This window comes from Chaetomium strumarium (assembly GCF_033439665.1).
Source record: "Chaetomium strumarium strain CBS 333.67 chromosome Unknown B0T15scaffold_6, whole genome shotgun sequence".
In the NCBI taxonomy this organism is placed as follows: Eukaryota; Fungi; Ascomycota; class Sordariomycetes; order Sordariales; family Chaetomiaceae; genus Chaetomium; species Chaetomium strumarium.
In genome coordinates, this window is record NW_026944434.1 from 1208874 (window position 1) to 1228776 (window position 19903).

At 56.2% G+C, this 19903-nt stretch overlaps 6 protein-coding genes across 6 annotated transcripts; all 6 read right to left on the reverse strand.

Moving 5' to 3' along the window:
* Nucleotides 1-450: 450 nt before the first annotated feature.
* Nucleotides 451-2211, reverse strand: B0T15DRAFT_568849 (Thiolase, N-terminal domain-containing protein). Its single transcript, XM_062870785.1, has 2 exons — nucleotides 776-2211; nucleotides 451-685 (listed from the first exon to the last, which is right to left on the reverse strand). The coding sequence occupies exon 1, from the start codon at nucleotides 2141-2143 to the stop codon at nucleotides 884-886; it is 1260 nt and encodes a 419-aa protein (XP_062718952.1). The 5' UTR covers nucleotides 2144-2211; the 3' UTR covers nucleotides 451-685; nucleotides 776-883.
* Nucleotides 2212-2996: 785 nt separating this feature from the next.
* On the reverse strand, nucleotides 2997-5155 carry B0T15DRAFT_539408 (uncharacterized protein). The gene has a single exon (XM_062869729.1). The coding sequence runs from the start codon at nucleotides 4779-4781 to the stop codon at nucleotides 3063-3065; it is 1719 nt and encodes a 572-aa protein (XP_062718953.1). The 5' UTR covers nucleotides 4782-5155; the 3' UTR covers nucleotides 2997-3062.
* Nucleotides 5156-5401: 246 nt separating this feature from the next.
* On the reverse strand, nucleotides 5402-6346 carry B0T15DRAFT_265593 (uncharacterized protein). Its single transcript, XM_062863400.1, has one exon. It carries the CDS (start codon nucleotides 6245-6247, stop codon nucleotides 5489-5491), a length of 759 nt encoding a protein of 252 aa, XP_062718954.1. The 5' UTR covers nucleotides 6248-6346; the 3' UTR covers nucleotides 5402-5488.
* A 306-nt stretch (nucleotides 6347-6652) lies between these two features.
* B0T15DRAFT_560042 (multicopper oxidase-domain-containing protein) lies at nucleotides 6653-9254 on the reverse strand (the record flags this gene model as incomplete). Its single annotated transcript, XM_062870522.1, has 5 exons — nucleotides 6653-6958; nucleotides 7029-7506; nucleotides 7537-8505; nucleotides 8566-8995; nucleotides 9052-9254. 5 exons carry the CDS (start codon nucleotides 9252-9254, stop codon nucleotides 6777-6779), a joined length of 2262 nt encoding a protein of 753 aa, XP_062718955.1. The 3' UTR covers nucleotides 6653-6776.
* A 2324-nt stretch (nucleotides 9255-11578) lies between these two features.
* Nucleotides 11579-14361, reverse strand: B0T15DRAFT_539413 (PX-associated-domain-containing protein). The gene is made up of 3 exons (XM_062869730.1): nucleotides 13438-14361; nucleotides 13141-13386; nucleotides 11579-13091 (listed from the first exon to the last, which is right to left on the reverse strand). Exons 1-3 carry the CDS (start codon nucleotides 14100-14102, stop codon nucleotides 11690-11692), a joined length of 2313 nt encoding a protein of 770 aa, XP_062718956.1. The 5' UTR covers nucleotides 14103-14361; the 3' UTR covers nucleotides 11579-11689.
* A 1575-nt stretch (nucleotides 14362-15936) lies between these two features.
* Nucleotides 15937-17855, reverse strand: B0T15DRAFT_576585 (uncharacterized protein; the record flags this gene model as incomplete). Its single annotated transcript, XM_062871037.1, has 2 exons — nucleotides 17219-17855; nucleotides 15937-17118 (listed from the first exon to the last, which is right to left on the reverse strand). The coding sequence occupies exons 1-2, from the start codon at nucleotides 17501-17503 to the stop codon at nucleotides 15937-15939; spliced, it is 1467 nt and encodes a 488-aa protein (XP_062718957.1). The 5' UTR covers nucleotides 17504-17855.
* Nucleotides 17856-19903: the final 2048 nt, after the last annotated feature.

Here is a 19903-nt window from a genome sequence, read left to right on the forward strand (position 1 = left end):
GGCCGCATCTAAAGCGGGTAACAACAAAGAAGGGAGCTCCAAAGAACAAGAGCCAGGCAGAGATAGTCTGGAAACAGGCGTGGGATGATCTAGAACAGTGGAGGATACAACGTTGGATTGAGAGGATCCCGCACCATATCCAGGAGGTCATTCGCTTGAAGGGCGGGAACGAATACGCAGAAGGGACGTCAAACAAACGCCGTCAAGATGTTGTTCTGTCCCCCGGGCCTAGCACTGAATAACTTCACTGTTTCCTAATAGAGTAGTAGATTCTGGAGAGATGGCAGGAGGTAATTACCTTACACTTCTTTACAAGTGTGGTGGTCTTGGCGCTGAAGGCGGTGAGCGGGTTCTTTTGGTAGGGACATCCGTACATACATAACACAGTCCGCGACAGTTAATGTACAAGTACTTGTACAATACAATGGAGCTCAGGATCTTAGAAAATAGCGAAAGCAAAAGCTGGACCCACTTGGTGACTGCCTCGATCAAGACTACGTACACACAAAACGAATATTGATGAGTTTGAATGTTGAGAATAGAAACACATTTGTCTCGTTACCATCTGCGTCTCTACGTCACTGCTCACCTATTAATAGTAGCCAATCTTCGCTGGTAGTCACATGGATCCGTGTTCGAAGTTCGAACTTCGAACCCACCACTCCTTTTCTACCCGCTGCACTGTCTGGGTGGCGAGCATTAGGACCCGAAGGTAGACAAGCAAACAAACAAGAACAGAAACAAACATCATGTCCTATAGAACGGGAGCACTGACTGAGATGGGTATGTTCTGTTGATTTACCTGTTACCACAGTTTGAAGTAACATGCGCGCTTACTATTAGCGAACTGGGCCCCCTCCCCCACCCAAGGCGCAGCACATCCTCACTCCCTCACAAACACGCCCGCCATCCCCATGCCCGTGCCAATGCACATGCTCACAACACCCACCTCCCCGCCCGTCCTCCCCAGGCCGTGCATGAGCGTGCTGACCATGCGTGCGCCCGTCGCGCCGAGCGGATGCCCCAGCGCAATGGCGCCGCCGTCCGGGTTGACCTTGCCCTCGGCCCAGTCCTTCTCCAGGCCGAGCTCGCGCACGCAGTGGATGGCCTGGCTCGCAAAGGCCTCGTTGATCTCCCAGCGGTGCACGTCGGCGTTGGTCAGGCCGAGCTGCTTCAGCACCTTGGGGATCGCCAGGGCCGGACCGATGCCCATCTCGTCCGGGGCGCACCCGACGACTGACGCGGCGACAAACTTGCCCATGATGCTGTCGGCCAGCCCGAGCTGGGCGGCGGTGCTGCGGCGCATGAGCAGCGTGGCCGCCGCGCCGTCGCTGACCTGGCTCGAGTTGCCCGCCGTGCTGGCGCCGTCGGGCCTGAAGGCGGGCTTGAGCTTGGCGAGGGCCTCGAGCGTGGCGTTGGCGCGGATGCCGTCGTCCCGCCTGACCGTGATGGTCTGCGCCTTGCCGACCGCGTCCCCTTGCTTGTCGACCTCCTGGAAGTGCGTCGTCACGGGGACGATCTCGGCGTCGAAGGCGCCCGAGTCGCGCGCGCGGGCGGCCCGCCGGTGCGATTCGACGGCGAAGGCGTCCTGGTCGGCGCGGCTGACGCCGTACCGGCTCGCGACATTCTCGCTTGTCAGGCCCATGGGCATGATACAGTCGAGCGCCTCCTTGACGGGCGACTCGCGCAGGGCCGGCCACAGGTCGACGGGGATGGCCTTGCTGCCGTAGTTGCGCGTCATGCTCTCCATGCCGGCCCCGATGCCGACGTCGATCATCTCGGTGCGGATCTGGGCCGCGATCATGGCGATGCTCTGCAGCGAGGAGGAGCACGCGCGGTTGGCTGTGTACAGCGACGTTGTCGATGGGAAGCCTACGTGGTTCATGGCCATGCGCGCCGCCTTGGAACCGCCCAGCTCGTTGAGAACGACGCCAACGGCGACATCCTCGATAGCCGCCGGGTCGAGTTGCGGGTTCCTGTCGAGTGTGGCGCGAAGGACAACTGATAAGAGCTCCTCCGGGTAGGCATCCTTGAGCTGGCCGCGGTAGGATCGGCAGATCGGCGTACGGAGCGCCGAGAGGATCACAACATCAGTCGGCGCCCTGGTCAACACAGCCTTGATGCCTTTCGGAAGCACGGCCATGGTGTCGTGGGATCGTGAGGACAGGTTCCTGCGTGAGGTCTGGTGTTCGGAGGAGGTAGCAGAAGCCTCTGCCGTTGTAATAAACGAACTGCCGCTTTACAGCACTTCCGCAGGTGTGAACGTGAAACCGTGAAACAGGGATACAGAACGTCGATGGTAGGCAAGCACACGGGGTATCTAGAGACTGCGAGAATAGGTATTGTACAGCAAGAAGGGGAAACGAAAAACAAGAGGAGCAATCTACAGAGAATCAGGAAGCCTCGAAGGCGCCGTTCCTCGATGACAACTGGTCGGGATAACTCGCGGCCGCGGTGTCGGTGGAAATATGCCGTCTCGCCTTCACGGCGGGTGGAGGGAAAATGCAGACCCGGAAGGCGAATTGGCGGCAATAATCTCGGCAGCGCGGGGACCCCACCTTGGGGTACCGAGCCGGGAAGCCCACTGGCAGTTACACTAACATTGAGTCGTTGACAGCAGTTCTTGGCCTCGGGCTGGATAACCGAGCTCCGTTGCTGACAAGGGACTCGGGGTTGAACTTCCAAATATTTGAATCCAGCGCTGTTTGCCCAGTCGACAACCAAGATCCTGGGAGGCTCCCTGAAGACTCTCCGTAAATCACCTTGCAAACCGCAAACGATATGATGAAACGCCGGCAACACTTTCTCCACAAGCACACGACATCGCCCTGCCATCATTTTTGCGCCCTTGGATCAAACCGGATTTGATCAACCAAAAAGCTCAGCACGCCGCTCAGATTGGCAAACACACCAAATAGAAACGATGGGAAATCTTGCCGAGACAAGGCAACCTCCTGTTGTGAAGCCCCAAGCCCCATAGAACCCCAGAAAGCAGCACCGAGAAGCCAGATGCAAATGTTTCCCTTTCCCCATCCGACAGCCTGTAGCCATATCTACCTTACCTATGCCGGTCTGCCATACTGTATACCAAGACCGACACGGCCGGGGTCCCTCAAACCTCCCACCTCGCGCAACTTCTTCGTCGGACTCGTGAGCCGGTCGTGCATCGAGAACCCATCCCCAGCCTCGCCATGCTGCCCGCTAAACTTGCGTTTGCCCTGCACTGATGACAGGCCGCTCTTGTTGAGTCCCCCGAACAGCTTGGCTTGCAGCTTAGCACTCCTATCGGCCGCCGCGGGGGTAGCGTCCCTAGAATGCCCCACCGCCGCCGCCACCTCGAAGCTCTCTCGGGGATCCCGGCGGAGCATCTCCGAAGCCGCTTGACTAGCTTGGCTCTCAAAGACCTCTTCTTCCTCCCCAACCTCGCCGGACGGGTGGGAATGCTGGGAACCCCGAGAGGCAATGGACTGCAGCGCTTGACGTGCGAGTTCCTGGTTGTCCTCGGCGGATATCGTGCTTTCCCTGCTCTTGCGGCGCTGTCGGGTCCGCGGGGTGGTTGGCGTCTCGGGTAGGAATCGGGTGTGCCGCTGCGGCGGTTCCGTTTGAGGCACTAGGTCGATGGACGGGAGGAGCCCCCTGTCATCTACCCGGTTACGGGATAGAGGGGTGGATGGCAGAGAAGACATGGATTGGATGTTGCGCGTATGCTTGGAAGGCATGCGCGATGCCGGACGTTGGCCGATCATGGGCGTCGAGGGAGCGCTATTGTTGTCTTGGCTGAGCGCCTGGAGGAGGACGGCAAATCCCTCACCGTTGTGGTCCCGGTGACTCTCCCTATGCGCCGACCTGGGGGTCTGTCGAGGAGTGGATCGGTGCTGCTGAGGGCTTGTAGCTTGGGCCTTGGGGGTCACGGCCCCGTGAAACATACCTCCTGGGCTGCAAAGGAGATGGAAATGCTCCCGGTTCTCCCGGATGCGGTTCAGTAGCATTTCTCGCTCGTCTGTCAAGCTGGCGATCTCATCCTCCTTCTGCTGTATGACCTTCCTCGCCGCCTTGAGCTTCTTGTGTAACGCATCGTTCTCCTCGAGCACCTGTTCGTGCAAAGCCTTGAGTTGCAGGTACTTTGCTTGTGTCGATTCCGATGCTACGATAATATCGCGGCGGGCCTGTCGTGCACATTCGGCTTGCTGCAGCACCTGCACTTCCCTCTTCGTCATCTCATGTTCGACCACCGCACGCTTCGTATCCTCTTCCGCACGGATGCTGAGCATGTTGAACTGCAGTTTATGGTGTGCGGCCTCCATCTTGAGTCTCGCTTGCTCGGCCATGCAGGCCTGAAGCATTCCACGGAGCTCGTCGACAGAAGCATCAGCGATCTGGGACGGACTCGGGGTGGTAAACTCGGAAGCCACGCCCTCGCGCTTGACACCGTTGATGCCGGTAGCAGGCGGCGAAAAAATACCGGAGTGTTGTGATCCGAGGTAACCTAGCAGATTGGCACCACCAGTCCCTGCAGCGTTGGGCACCTGCGATGAGGGCGGCGGGGTGAGGGACGACTCTATGACGGATGGTGCTGCGCGCTCATCATTGACCTCGACCTTGAACGACAATGTAGGCTCTATTGGCGAGTTCGGTGCTTCGGTCGGTGGCATGCTCTGCTGCGACGAAGCAACGACCGAGTCGACGTCTTGTGGCGTGGCCGGTTGGTCCATGAGGGCGACCCGCCCGGTGTCGGGGACGTCGTTGACTACCTGCGCGGCTGGCTCCGAGTCTGGAGACATCTTGCAATAATCGTGGAGCGAAGCTTAGGAACACGCCGGTTGAATCGCGGGGAAAGCGAATTGCCAAATATGTGCCAAGCAGAACTCTTCGACGAAGGTGCCGATGCTGTCCGCAATACTCCGTGGGCCCAGTCGCAGCTGCGCAATTCCACTGGAACACGTCAGTCCGACTTTATGTCGGCGCGGAATACGTAGCTTAGGACAGATCGGGCCCGAGCGGGAGAAGCGGTGGGGAACAGAGCAAAGAAATGAGGATGGTGCCTGAAGCTTGGAGAGCAGGCTGCCAACAGTATGATAAGTTGAAATGCTTATAATGTTGGTGGTTCACGTCGGCGGGAATTTGGAAGTTCCAGGTTGCTGTGCCTGGGTGGAGAATCCCCGACCTGCTGAATGCGGTGCTGGCCGTTGCCCCAGTGAAGGAAGGGGGGCTCAGCCAAGCTAATCCGTACAGGAATATTGTTGGCTGCCACCGCCTTCCAACCTGGAACGGGTGCGGCCTGTTGAACCCTGAAGGCTTTTTCGAAGACTGACATCCAATTCCATTCCGGTTTAAACTGCTTTTTGCCTATCACCTCGAGCTTGGTTGCTCTTGAATCTATCAGATCAACACTTCCCTGCCACCGCTTCCACCAACAGGCCGCTATCAGGCGTTATGCACTGCTGCTAACCTATCTACAGGTACAATTTCCACCCTGTCCGCAATTCCCCTAAGCTAGAACCAAGCCAGCAGCCGCAACACCCGCCACAAGACCAAGCACGCCTTTCCCAACCGCCGTGGGCGCTGTCGCAGCTCCCGTCTGAAGCGCAGGTGAAGCAGCCCCTCCGGATCCCGAACTCGCCACTGTCGTAGCTCCGCCCGCCGCGGTAGCAACGGACGTAACCTCCATCGTCAGCGTAACCGCGCCGTTGTCCCCTCCCTTGGCCGGTGAAGCCGACGAAGAGCCACTGCTCTCCGGCGCGCCGGCGGTCGTGTTAACCGGCCCGGAAGCCGACGAAGTCTCAGTGCCCTTCCCCGTGCCCTGTGACTTCGCCGTCTCTACCGCCTCGCTCGCGCTCGTTGTCGTACCACTCTCAGCCGCAGCCTTCGTGCTGGTAGTAGCCTTGACCGTACCCGTGCCCGTGCCCGTGCCCGTCTCCTTGCCCTTGTCCGTTTCCGTCGTTGCCGATGCCGAAGCCGTAGCCCCGACAGAAGCCGTGAATCCCGCCCAGAATGAAGGCGTGACCGTCTCGGTTCCCTTGTACAAGGGACAACCAGGGACGGTTGTCTTGGGCGGGGCGCGGCCGCCGCCGCAGTCGAGGATCTCGCAGATCTCGCCGGTCTCGGGGTCGTACCAGATGACACCGGGAGTTGGCAGGGAGAGTTTGGTTGAGGTGCAGCCTCCGAGGTCTGTTTTGGCAGTAGCAGTGGCGGCTAGAAGGAGGAGACCTCCCACGGCTGTCAGGAGAGATGGGACTGCCCGGGCCATAGTGGTTTGAAGGGTAAAGCTGCCTTTGCTCGTAGTGTGGTGAGTGGCGACAGATCTTGGGGTAAGAAGCAGGGGGACCTTGAAGATGGTGTACGGAGTAGACCGAAGCTAACTTCTGTGCTTGGCGTCCTGTTAGGTAATAAAAGAGCGACTGACAGAGTAGAAGGAGTGACGGAGACTGGGAAGTTAAACCAAGCAATGGGGAGATTGCACAGCGGAGATGGGAAGAGCAGAAGAAATAGTTATACGAGACTTGAGTTCACAAGCGAGCTGCAAGGGGTTAGGAGCCATGGGGTCGCCTCGAAAGGTGGAACACGACATTACATACCAGCATCATCACAGTCTTACTTATTATGTGGAGGCACTGCTTCATGAAACTGCAATATGCTTATGCGAATCATACTCAGTACACTACAAATACCGCCGTAACAAAAATATCAAGACGCTGATAAACTACCGTAACCATCCCTGAACAGAGAAACAAACTCCGGACCCCCAATGAACTTTCGCTGACTTTGACATCTGATGTTTAAGTCGCAACATCCTCAGCTGCGCCGCACTGGCTCGTACCATCGAAATAATGGTACACGCTCGGGGCAAACGTTTCATTGCCGTATACGCTGCCGCCGTAAGTGAAGTACCCCTGCGTCAGAGGCAATGGGATCGTGGCAATCTGGTCCGCGTCACCAACGACCCAAGTAGTTTGCATACCTGCGCACGAATCCTTGTCAGTCACACGAGCTTAATCCAGCTGTATTGGAATGCTTGCCACTCGACTCACCCATGATCATGTGCTGGAGAATATGGCAATGTATCAACCACACGCCAGGATGTGCCATCCGAATTCGCCAGACGCGCCACCCGGCCGGCTCGCCGGCAGCCACCTGACCTTGGTATCGGAAAAGCATTGTGGTGTCCCGCTTAACAGGCTTGTACCCCAGTCCCGCGAGTTTCGCGTTGTGCACATCGGGGTCATACCTGCCCGGGCCGGCCCCGATGTCGTAATAGTGCTGTCCGTGGGCATGGAAGGGGTGTGATTCCACGATACCAGCGACCGGTGGGTAATATGAACCTGTGTTCTGAATTACGATCTCCAGCACTTCATTCATCTTGGCGGGGAAGAGCCGTGTTGCTGGGTCCCAGCCATAGTTGGCGAGAGCAGCCTCGTAGTTGGGGATTGCCGCCTGACCGCGCTGGTAAATGTCGACAAGGACAGGCTTCGCGCTCTCGGATTCGACCGAGGACATGTGGGCCATCTCCTAGATGAGGCGCCCCGTCTTGTTGTCCACCTTTTGCTCAACCTCGAGAATGATCCGACGGGTGACCTCGTCTGCCGAGGGAGCTTGGTTCTGCTCCGGATAGAGGGGCTCAAAGGTGTACTCCATCCAGTCCGTCGCGTCGGCAGGGAGGTTCACAACCGGGTTAGGCGGGGCGGGTGGAATGGTGCTGTTTATGTCGTAGCGCAATACGGCGTAGCCGCGGTACACTTCCGGCCGGTCTCGGGTCTCGTACTGAAGGTAGTACGTGGTCTTGTTGCCGTTTTTGACGAGCTCGTCCGCGGTCTTCGTCTTGACCAAAACGTCAAACCGCTGGCCTCCGCCCAGCTGAAGATAATCAACAGAGACCGGGACGTTGTACTCGCTGCCATCGACTTGAACAATTGTCAGGTCGTCGTGGTCCTCGAAGCCCATTGCCAGGTACGACAAGCCGGTGGCGCCGATGAAACGGAACCGATATGTCTTGTCCGGCTTGACGTCGATAACTGGAAGATTGCAGCGAACTGCAGGCTCAACCTGGTTATCGCCTTTCACTCTGTCATCGGATTTGCTCAAGGAGTCCCACCGAAGGCTTCCGAAATGGCCGGTGGTACCACCAGGGGGTCCCTCGATGGCCGTGTGGTCGATACCAACGCCCCAGCCATTGAGCAAGACGGCGCGCGTCTCTCCAGTCCACGCGAACGTTGGTGAGAGCAGGCCTTGGATCATCTCATCGTCACTCTGCCGGAAGTAATCCTGGAACAAGAGGATGCGCTCGTCATCGTATTCAATCGGTGACGATCCACAGTCATCCACAATCAGCGGGCCAGTACAGCTCAGAGCCTGCATGCCGACATGGGAGTGGTAGAAGTACGTGCCGGCGTCTTCAAGCTCCGTGGAGAGTTCGTAGTCGAAGAAATGTCCCGGTGGGATTGGCCATTGTGATACCGCCGGCGATCCATCTGCGAAAGGTGCCATCCGCTGAGAGATTCCATGCCAGTGCTGGGAAGTGGATCAGCCTATGTCACCACCGAAGAACCGTGAAAGGAAAGGTGACCTCACCATGGTGAGATTCCGGTCCACCATATCATTGTAGACCCGAATCCAGGTCCTGGATCCAGGAAGCACGTGGATTGCGGGCCCCGGAGAGGTGCCATTGACGACAATGTCTTCTCGGCTCTCGCACGCCGACGGCAATCGGGCAATGTTTACCCTGAGAACGTGATCTGGCGTGAAGTTGCCATCGTGGACAACCGTTTGTGCGTCAGTCAGGTTAGAGAGCCGCCTCTCAGCCGAACGCGGATGGAGAATTGTTTGTGCCTGGGCTCCAGGGAGACGGAAACCAAGCCCGCCGACCAAAACGCCGGTGAGGAGCGCTATAATGATTGAGAAAAACAGGGGTTGAAAGGTGAACCGTGATTCCCTCAGCGACACAATTGATTCCTTCAGCGACACAGTTGATTCCTTCAGCGACACAATCTCTGTTTTCAATCTGTCATTCTCAGTTGTCAATGTCTGCTTCGTAGACTTCAATCTTCCTTCTCATACCTCGATACCTCCGCCTCCTTCGTATTCAGTCTATTCGAAGTCTCACGGGCAGCCTCACGGGCAGTCGTTAGCTCAACCAGCAAGAAGCCGCTGTCTATCTGAGGTTGCGAAATTCGCCTCTCGAGAGCGCTTGGTGAAACGAAATCTTGACTTTGCGCGGGTGTCGTAGACTGCACGTTGCTGTTGTTGGTGTTTTCCGCCATCGTAATAAAGCTATTGTTATCGAAAATGGTGGGGGTCGAATCGGTCGATAACGATGAGTATGGTGGCGGAGATTGAAGGGGAGGAAGAGGATCCTCGGCCTCTTTATTAGCGTTAATGGAATTCACAAACGTCATCTCGTGTAGAGGGCGAAGGGCAGGTACAATTCTTGGTGGCCACAAGTTGAGGAATGAACTGGACGGTCTGCACCAGAAGATATCAGTTGAAGAAGGAGGACCAGAGACTACGAGCTTTAGATGACTCCTCGACTCTTTCCCTTTATTGCTCCCGAGGCAGCTACGAGTGGCAAACATGTGACGGAGAGGAGTGGGGACCATGAGTTTATCATCTGCGGTAAAGCAGGATCCGGGCCAAAGCAGCTTCCATCCTAATCCCCTGGCCTTCCTTGGGGGTCCAGGCGCGTTTCGATCGTCGGACCCCTCCAACGCCCTACCCCCAAGTGAATGGTGGGTAGCCTGGGACGAGAGAGCACTGCTCCTCACAGGGTCACAGATGGCTGGGCAACTACAAAGCGGAACATGTGGTTATGTGTAGTACTTGTATATCTGATCTCACCCCGTCACGTATGTGCACTGCGGACTAGGCGACTGTGCGGTGTCTGAAGAGTTGATCCGACAACGGACGCATAGACTGTCACCGATTCCGCCTGCTCAGAAACGAAGCCCCCATCCTCCTTCCCCCAGAGCGAGACTGAAGAGTCGGACGGCAAAGAACCTGGAAGGCCGCACCCGTGAATGGCCTGGTCGTGCCTCTCTAGAAAGGCAAAAACTGAAACAGGGCACTCCGCGGCGGCTCTGGCCCTCCGAGTGGTTTTCAAGATCACAGGCGCGAGTGACAGAAACCTCGGCCATGAGGATTTCCCGTTGTACGTACCAGACAGATAGGACGACTGGAGTAAGGTAGTTGATAAGTGACCACCAAGACAAATTGAATCACTGGTTCCAGGTCACTTAGGATCAAACAGCTCAGGATGATTTGAAAGTGAGGTACAGAACGAATACCTGCAGGCGGCAGCCTAAAAGCCCCAGAGAGCCAGATCAAACCTGCACACACCGTATCACACTTTCCAACACTGCCGACCAAGCCGCTTTCCCTCCATGCCACAAGACGGGAGGAGTGGTGCGGCTGAAGAACCTACCGGGGGTAACTCGGCAGCCACTGCCAGACGAAAGAGCCAATGCCGCCGATCTGAACCCAGCCCCCGCCCTTGGCGGGGGCTGGATCGGCCGTTGTATGTACACAGTACACTGTAGGAGGCCCAGCAAGTACGGAGGACTGCATCCGTACACTATTGTCAGGGAACACCACAATGTTCGTCGTGGCAGCGTGAAGAAGGTTTCGGCTGAGGGTTACCTGCGGGAGGACGCAATGGAACCTTCCAGGCGCTAGCCTTAACTCTGCATGGTTGGTGAGTGGATGCCGCCAAGGCGCACAAACCGCGCAACAGGCAACAGCTCAGCCGAGGTGACACCTGCCGCGCAGTGATAAGCAGACTGAGAATTCTCCCTTCCCCTGGCTGGGACCCTCCGTCAGCAACCAACCGCAGCCCAGTCTTCAACACCAACCAAGAACAACCAACGCACACACGTCTTTGACAGTCATCGAGGCCAACACATTGCCCAAACTTCCCCATCTCACTAAACAAATCAAAAAATGGCTCCCTGCAACTGTGGCGGCTCGGCATCTGCCTGCACCTGCGGCTCGAACTGTTAGTCTTCTCCCTGGCATCCCAACGCTCTGGCTCCGACCTTTCTTTTCACTTCCAAGAAAAAGCTAACGGAAGCGTCGTCAGGCTCGTGCTCCGGCTGCGGTAGCAAGTAAATCTCGGGCTATCGGAAGACAGGCGTGTGCTGGCGGGGAATTTTGCACCCGAGACATGGAGGTATGACGTATTGGAGTTTGTCGGGTGGTACGAAGTGGCTAGGCTTCATTCATCAATCATTTAAGCTGTTGGAACGGGGTTTCCGGTCGGACTGATCGCCTGGGACTGTCGTGATTTGTTGACGCATTATGGCTGCCGTTGACGAGATTGCTGTATTCCACGGATGATAAGCAATACCAAGATCAAATGGTCGCCCAACGATTATGATCAGTTTTGATTTCAGTTGCTTTCCCCGTGTCCCATAAACTGCAGCTCATCGTCACGGGCTCCGGTCTGTAGAAGTCATAGACACATCACATTGGTCTCACAGGCTAGGTCCCCGTATAACTATATATCGACTTAGCTGCGACCATTCCGATTGGCTGCGAAACAACATCGGCACTACCGCTTACACAACAAAGATGCTCAGGCACAAGCGGCTTAGGGAAAGGATAATGATGCTTGCAATGAACCTGGCTCTCAGGATGCTCCCTGCACAATACTGTCTACACATAGTTATTATGAGTTTGAAATTCTGCCGATCCCCAGAAACTCTCAAATTCCCTCTTTCCTCTCCAACCCTCCTACTAACCCTCCTACCAAGCCCCTGAAGCCCTTTCCCAAAGCCTCAACGACGCAGTGCACATCAGGCGGACTGACACCAGCCTCTTTCTCCTCCTCTTCCACCATCTTGGCCACCAAAGCCGGATCCCATCCGTCTTTACCAGTCACCGTCCCCGCAGTAGCACTAGTCTTACCCCTCGTCAGCTGCGCCTTCACGTCTTTCCCTCTCCGTAACGGCCCATCGGGTGTTGCGGGTCCAATCACCGTGTCGTCTAACAGTTGCTGCCAGCGAGAGAGATATATGCCCGGTCCGGAGAAGGATCTTTTTAGCGTTGCAACCTGAACTTTAGGACGGGGCGAGGGTGAGCAGGTACGTGGGGTGGACCGACCTGACCACAAGTGAGACGGAGAGAAGTAAGAGCTTGGGGCTGCTGTTGTTGATGGCGTGGCCGGGCCGGAAGAGGTAGTAGGCGCTGTAAAGGAGACGTTCTCCATGTTGTCCAAGATGCGTTGCATACGGGCGAGAGAGAGATTCTTGAGAGCAGAGAGGTAGGCCGCGTGGGCGTCGATGGCGGGCAGGATGCGGGACCGCGTTTGAGGTGGAATGGACGCGAAGAGCTCTTGGAGACTGCTGCTTAGGAGCCCGCCAGCCCCTGTGCATCGCTTCTCGTCGCCGACAGAGCTGGGCTCTCCGTTGGCTTCGGGTTTGGATGGCGTCCGCCCGCTTTGTCTGAAGACCTTGATTGTTTCCTTCGCCCAGGCACATAATTCATCCCTTAGGTCAGGGCATTGGCTGGCCAGCTGGTGAAACCAATTGTAGACGAGGTGGCGGTTTCTCCTGAGGAGAATGACAAAATCTTCAACAGATGGGGCGGGCACTTCGGCCGCCGATCCAGGTGGCCCGCGTGCGCCTTTCCGGGATTTGATGACGTTGATGAAGTCGGTGACGAAGCCCTCTGCCGCCGAAACCTGCTCCCGAAGGTCCACCCGTTGGTGGACAGTGCGGATCATGGGCGCGAAGCTGGCCACGGCGTCTTTGATGCCCTGTGTAAAGAGATCGGGGTTCTGGCGGCAGAGCGCACTGGCGATTTCATCGCGGTCTCTGGCCCCAAGCAGGGCTGTGAGGTACTCCGACAATTGGGCATGTTGTGAGTCCGATAGAACGGACAACAGCGTTGGGTTGGAGCGCTCCAGTATTGTGACCACGATAGACCGAGTATGTTGCGTACTGGCCTTGCGGGTGCTCTCATGTTCTTCCCTCGACTTGTTGATGTAGTCTCTGATTGCTGCAAGCTGCTCTTTTGAAGGACTCGGGCCTCCTTTTGACTTTTCAATCGCTCCAGCGGTCTTACGAAACTCGGAGGCATCCCACGATAGCACAAGCCAGATGATCCTGACGAGGTTAGGTCAGATCCAGAGGCTAAACGCATGCATGCTCGTACCTTTGGAGGAGGTTCATGCCGTCGTCGGCATTCTGTGTCAGGCCAACCCAGTTGGAAAGCGCACCGACACCTATCTTTGCCAGGAGGAGTCTCATCATGCCATTAAGCATCGTCGCTGCATTCCCGATACGGAGGGTCTGCTTGACCATGGAGTACGGCAACAGTCTATGCACATTCTCCAGGAGCTTCAGCAGATAGGGCCCCTCGGGCGACAGGACAAAGACACGGTGCATTAGGGTTGCTAGACTGGACCCAGATTAACCGTTTGTTTCCTTGCGCGCCGACTTGGACACTCACTGGATAATAATGTAGTCTGCGGCAGCTTGCACTCCAGGAGAGTGCTCTTCGAGGCTCTGATTCTCTACAACGCAAGCGAAGAGCTCCTCTACCAAGTCTCCGTACACGAGCTGCTGGACGACGTCTTCCCATGCCCTGATCAAGTGTTCCGCCCTGGACGTGACATACTCACCGTGAAGGTCTCCGTTTGTGACCCTCTCAACCCCGCCGAGGATCGCTCTCGACACGGCCTCGTGGATCACCGACGCAGCAGTGGCCAGAGTCTTCCTGGTCCCCAGGGTCCCCTTGTCATATGACTCGGAGAGCTCAGCCTCAGCAAGCTTCTCCAAGACCCCTTGGAATTTTATGTGCCAGAACTCGGGGGGCAGGTCCCGAACGCCAGGGAACGGAAGCACGATGCTTCTCAACAAGCCAGCTAGTAAGGGCGCCACCGAATCAGCGGCGTATGACGGGGCGCTTCGAGATCCTGGCTTGTTCTGGGCAAAAGGGTGACCGTACTCAGATATCGTGGATGGATACTTGAAGCTCTCCACCTCTGCATACGTCTCATGGTGGGTAAGGATGTCGAAGAGTGCATGCAGTTGCACTGGGCTGAGAATATCCGGCGCGGCGTTGTCTTTGGAAGTCGCACATTCCGAGGCACTATCGTCGACCTGCCCCTGCATGGTATGACGCTCTAAGCCGAAGAATCACAGGGCACGTATGAAAATGGCGGTAGCCTGCCCGGGCATTCTGGTAGGGCTCGAACTTGGCGGTTGGCAGCGGGCCCCGGGTGATGGAGGGCGAAAAATGCGGGAAAGAGTCGAGATCATAGGTTATTGTATCAACACATTGTAGGTAATGTCGGAGATGTTTCCGCCAAACGATCCAGGTTTTCAGCCTGGTGCGCGCTGTGAGTGAAACCAAATCAAATCCGGTTCCTCAATAACGTTTTTGATGAGCGAAGGACCGAACATTGAGCCGGTGTGGGGCCGCCCTAACCGAGGACGGGCCATTCCCTGCAGTGGTACTTGGGGGTCCGTTGGATGAAAACGGCTCGGACCCCCAAGTACAACCGCCTCGCGCCCCCAGACCAGACCGCCGTCAATTCCACTTCCGATTCCCGATGATGCGTGACGACCATGACATGTTCCTCACAGCCTATCGCCATATCCCCCAGAGCCTCCTGCCTCCTCCTCCTCCACCACAGTTACCTGGTACTCACTACTACTACTTGTTGCAAGCTCTCAGTTGGTCCCAACTGCCCCGTACGGGTCCCCGCACTGTAGTCGCGCAAAGAGATCGACCTGTGATCATGGTCCATGGATTCGATGGCTTGGCCGCTGCAAAGCCAAACGATTTTCTCCCGATGGGGGTCCGGAGGACGATGTGGCCCAGCTGTTGCTCGATGATGTACAGGACAGGACATATTCAATACGTCTTCCACCCCGGGCCAGACTCTGACTCCGGAGAGGTGCGCTCTCGTTGCTGTAAAGACCTGGGGGCTAGCCCAGAAAGTTACAACGATGAAACACCTGTGCACGAATGACTGGCACAACTCCAAGAAGTGCAATGAATTGCATCCTGTATGGTGCCGGTTCGATGTCGGGTATCGGTCTTTCGGAGAACGGCGTCAGAAAAAAACCTCTTACCTGGAAACTAACGGTTTACCTTAAACGCTTCACTTGTCTCTTGCCACAACCTAAACTTCCCAAACTCCATCCCACGCCACCAAGCTAACGTGACTTATCATCCGAATTGTTAATCACTTCTCTTACTCTTGCCACAACCAGGGGCAGCTATAATCAACCAACCATCCTTTCCCCATCTCCCAAATCCCACACAAACCAAGCCAACCATAACAAGGCGAGCAATCATCATAGCCAACACACGCGTCCTTAGCGTTAGCATAGTGGCAGAAGAAAGCGATACTGCCCAATGGCCGCCTCGCAATGAGGCACCACTCCTTCTCAAGCAAGCAATACAACCTATATGACCCCCTTGGTTCAACACGTACCCATTCCGTGACCCGCGGGCTGTCGGAGCTTGCGCTCGGCACCTCTCGGTGGCTTCTCGTGCGCCGGGGCTCCTCGTGTCCTTCCTGGGCCGACTCCCTTGGGCTGGATGTGGCTGGGCTCCTTGGCGGGCTCGCTCTGCTGGTGATGCCCGGGGGGGGTGACGCTTCCGGTGTTGGAAACAGCGTTGATTCAGTTCAACCCCCTGGGGGCTCAGTCGTTCCCTACACGCCGTGCGGTTGCCAGCTAATATTCATCAATCCTCGTGCAGGGGCTCTCTCTCTCTCTCTCTCTCTCTCTCTCTCTCTCTCTCTCTCTCTCTCTCACACACTCTCTCTCACACACACACAAAACAGCATGCCCACAGAACAGGTGGTACACAACGATGACAGCTTTGCGAGATGGAACCGCCACAGGATGATAAGATGCCCACCACCTACCGTACCTACACCTACCTCAGTATTCAAAGCAAACACCACTTCCTAGCTAGCTAGGTATTGTCTGATTACATCATCAGAACCCTCAACCCCTCCTCCCCGGCCTCCATGGCCCCCCCTTCAGACGGGCAAGCACAGAGGTCAACAGCAAACTTCAGGCTGGACACCTCTACTACGTTGTTGGCCTCCAAGTCCTCCACGGGATGCAGCTCCTCCCCCTCCAGCTTCCGAGCCCGCACCTGCCACCGCCCCAATGTGGGACTGACCTCCATCTCCGCCTCCGGCGCTAGTCCTGCCGCCACCGCCGCCGCCGCAGCAGCAGCTCTTTTGTTCAGCTCGTCGCGCCTGCGGACTTCGTCTGCGGCCCAGCTAATAATGCCGGGTTTGCTGCCAGACGCCGCCGGTGTTGTCTCGGTAGTACTAGCGGGGCCCCCGTTGGCCGTCTTCGTCTTGCGGTCGTCGCCCGCTTTGGCTGGGCTAGTGATAGTGGTAGTGGTGACAGTAGGCGACCGCCAGTCCTCGCCCGGCGCGAGCGCAGCCTTGGGCGTGAAGGGGGCCACTGGGGCTGTGTAGCGCGGGCCGTCTAGCACGCAGCGGGACTTGGTACCGGGTGGTGGATTTCGGATCCGGCGCTGGCAATCGGCTTTCTGCTGCTGCTTTGGCCTTTCCTTTCTTCTCTCTTCCTCGTCGTCTGCCTTGCTCGTCGCGCCTCGAGCTGCACAACATGACCAGAGGCCTGGCTCCCCGGTTCTGCCGAGTCGGATCTCGCACGTCTTTCGCCGTACGGCTCGCTCCAGCCGCATAACAAAATATGCCACATCCAGTCCCTGGAACTGTATATACGACCAAGGAGAACGGCCGTGCTCTTCCTCGTTGCCGCTGAGGAACTGGGCCCAGTCATAGGCCGCGAGTGCGTAGTTGCCTTTTGTTTCTGGCTCCGCCTCGGGCTCGGGATGCCTGGTCTCCTTGCTCGGAGGAGGGTCTGAAACGTGTGGCTTTGCCAGTTTCCCTTTCGTCCTTCGACTTGGGGCCCGGCTGGACCTGGTGAAAAGCCGCTCGGCAGCCTTTCGTTTCGCGGCGCGGGCGGGCTGCACACGGGTCGGTGCTTTGGCAGGACTCGGAGTCGGAGAGGGGGCTGCTGCTGGGCTGCTTATCCGGTCGCCTTTCGCCTGCGCCGGTATCAACCTGGAGTCCTCCTCACGCTGCTCGGTAGGGTATTGGGTTGTCAGCGTCACTTCGGGCTTGTCCTCCTATAGTCGGGTTATTAGTTAGCATGCATGCACCCCTCATCAGACTCGGCCCAGCCTGCAGTAGTATCTAACTACCAGGTATGTAGGTTTCCTTGCCCACCTTCTCGATCCTCTTCAAGTGGAGCAGTCGGTCAATTTCAGCCTTATACCAGGTCTTCGCTCGCCTGTAGAACTCCTCTCGGCTGTAGACCTCCCCTTTCTTCAGTGCTGCCAGGTCATACTTGAGTGCATCCTCGGTGAAGTAGTACTTGCCTATTGGCTTCGTCTTCGTCTGCCCGGCCGAATCGATGGAAATGCCGTGCTGGACGCTCCGGCACGGAGGCACCAACTTGCATGATGACCTAGAGGGCTTGTTCTGCTCTAGGGATGCTGATTCCGAGGCCATTTAGAAGTACTGGTAACTATAGATATTGTACCTGACGTATGTGTCTTAGGTCTTGGCTCGCCTCCAGAGGATCTCAAGGAACAAGACATCTCAAGGTTGGTCCTGACACTCATGGTCGACATTCTAATTAACTGATTGACCCTTCGAGGTTCAAAGCCAGCTCTTTGTCTCCGATATATTGTCGAGTGTCCTTTGTTTGCCAAAATCGGCGTCAAATGTGAATTTGCGAGCTTGTACGGCCTTTATTTCTACAGACAAAGAGGTTACAGGAGGCTTCGATACTAAGCGCTAGACGCTTGCACAGCTATAGTAGAGATTAATATGGTCGCAAGGCAAAATATCAGCGTTCGTGAATTCGAGTTACAGACGAAAGCCGTACAACATTGACAATAATAAGCGGAAGATCTCGGGGGGTCCCTTTCTCGTGCACGAACCCCTGGACCCGACAGTCCAGCTGCAATGTGAAACAGAACCGGAGATCCGGCTGCAGCTCCGATGAGAAGTGTCGTTTCATTTTGAACCCCTGACCTGCACATTGGATGTCGAAACTGCCAATGGAGTATCACTGTAGCACAGTAGCATAGCGCTTGGTCGCAGCTGTCGCATTGATGCCTAAACTGCTGTCCACGTTGTATGTATGTACAATACTATGTACTGCACCATCGCATTCGCATTGTCTGGCATATCTGTTTGGGCACGAATATCATGCATGTCGGCCGTCGGCGTACCGTATTCCTGCGACCTCTGGAGCTCGGAGCCCCGAACCTCATCCGCTGGCGCCCGACTACCTCAGCCATCTCAATGATTGCAGGTTGCCGTGAAACATTGGCGGTGTAGTCTGACAAAGGGTCAGGCAATCACATTGCGAGCATCGGTCTTACGGTCGGAGTCGACCAGCAGGCCATAGCCAAGGCTGGTTGCGTGATCTAAACAAGCCTGATAGGCTGACCGGTCCACGACTTTAGGTATTCCGTACTCTACGTAGACCAAGAGCAACCCGCCTACCCAGCACGAACTGGCAATCGAGCGCGAGGCTGCAACGTATGTCATTGAAGATGTTGCACTGTGGTGCCCATGACCCTTGGATCGACTGTTTCCGATTTGAAATCTGGCATTCGGCAGTGTTTGCTCGGGTAAGTGGAAGAACTGCAGTTCCGGCAGTGGCAGAGTGCCTGTTATTACCATTGATGGTGTTATCGTGTTTCCTGGCACGCGATTACCCCGATGCCCTCGTAGGCCGGCCAAGGATCATGCAGCAGATAGTGATAACCGGACTATCTATTCGACTGAGAATCTACAAGCTCGGCCTGAGAAGCCTCACCTCATCGGCTATCCAAGCCTCTATGGTGCTGATTCGCCTCGTAGTAGTGTGGTCTTGGGCTCAAGGTTACCTAGCTTTTATCGACACTCCCGATCATGCACAGTATAGATACCTCGGCACCAGCAGTAGCATTCCGTGACTGATAGAGCGCCTGAGCGACAACACATCAAGGATTCTAATCGCTTTGGGGCGAGTAACGGGGCGTTCGCTTCGTAACATCGATAGCGCCAAGTGGCACCAACATTGACAAATCATTATTACCTCTAGCCTCTAGGTTCTAGGCAGCTCTAGCATACCGAAGACCTCATTGGGCCCGCCCACACGCTACCTACTAGGTCGAATTAGATGAGCTTTCTTGACCGCCACGTGATAAGTTAGACACTAGACACTGCAGCGTCTCTGCTGGTGGTGTGTTGGCAGATGCAGATTTCCGTAGCCTGCGCCCGTCAGCCAGCTGCGGCGGGTTGAATGCAATTTGGGCGGGTGCGTATGGCTTTCTGAGAAACGCGATGCTAGCGAAAGAACCTGGTGAGGGGGCCATATGTATCTGTTAATGGGCCGAGCCGTTATGAACGGTACCAAGCGTGACATCGTCTTGACTCATAACGTTAGCAGAGATGCGAGCAGAATGCAAGCTGCCTAGACAGGGGAAGATACAGTATACCCACAAGGCACCATGCTGTCATAGTATAACTTACCCACCCGACATAGGGCTTACAGACTTAGACTAATAATATGCTGCAGTGCGGACGCCTCGACACACTATGAGCTTTGAGTAAACTAATGTGCATGTAGATCATATACAAATCGTACTGTGGGGGTTGTTGTTACACATAGTAGGGGACGAGATAGTGGTGACAAGCAAAAGGGTTGGACAGGGGCTGATTGCGATCAACCGCTTTGTTTCGGAAGACACGGCGGGCGGCGGCTGTACAATACCTACACCGCCGCGATGGTGCTCACTAAGTACCTCGCACTCCAGTCTAGAATCTGATAAAACGCTAATAAGAGGCGCAAGGTAGAGGTACCTACTGTACATACGTGATGACTAAAGCGCTAAAATCTAATCAATGCGGGAC

Excerpts from the sequence above, each read along its gene's own strand:
- B0T15DRAFT_568849 (XM_062870785.1), bottom strand. The coding sequence starts at position 2,143 with ATGGCCGTGCTTCCGAAAGGCATCAAGGCTGTGTTGACCAGGGCGCCG.
- B0T15DRAFT_539408 (XM_062869729.1), bottom strand. The coding sequence starts at position 4,781 with ATGTCTCCAGACTCGGAGCCAGCCGCGCAGGTAGTCAACGACGTCCCC.
- B0T15DRAFT_265593 (XM_062863400.1), bottom strand. The coding sequence starts at position 6,247 with ATGGCCCGGGCAGTCCCATCTCTCCTGACAGCCGTGGGAGGTCTCCTC.
- B0T15DRAFT_539413 (XM_062869730.1), bottom strand. The coding sequence starts at position 14,102 with ATGCAGGGGCAGGTCGACGATAGTGCCTCGGAATGTGCGACTTCCAAA. Across the intron at positions 13,387-13,437 it reads GCAGACTACATTATTATCCA|TCTAGCAACCCTAATGCACC; the intron begins GTGAGTGTCCAA and ends ATCTGGGTCCAG. Across the intron at positions 13,092-13,140 it reads GGCATGAACCTCCTCCAAAG|GATCATCTGGCTTGTGCTAT; the intron begins GTACGAGCATGC and ends TAACCTCGTCAG.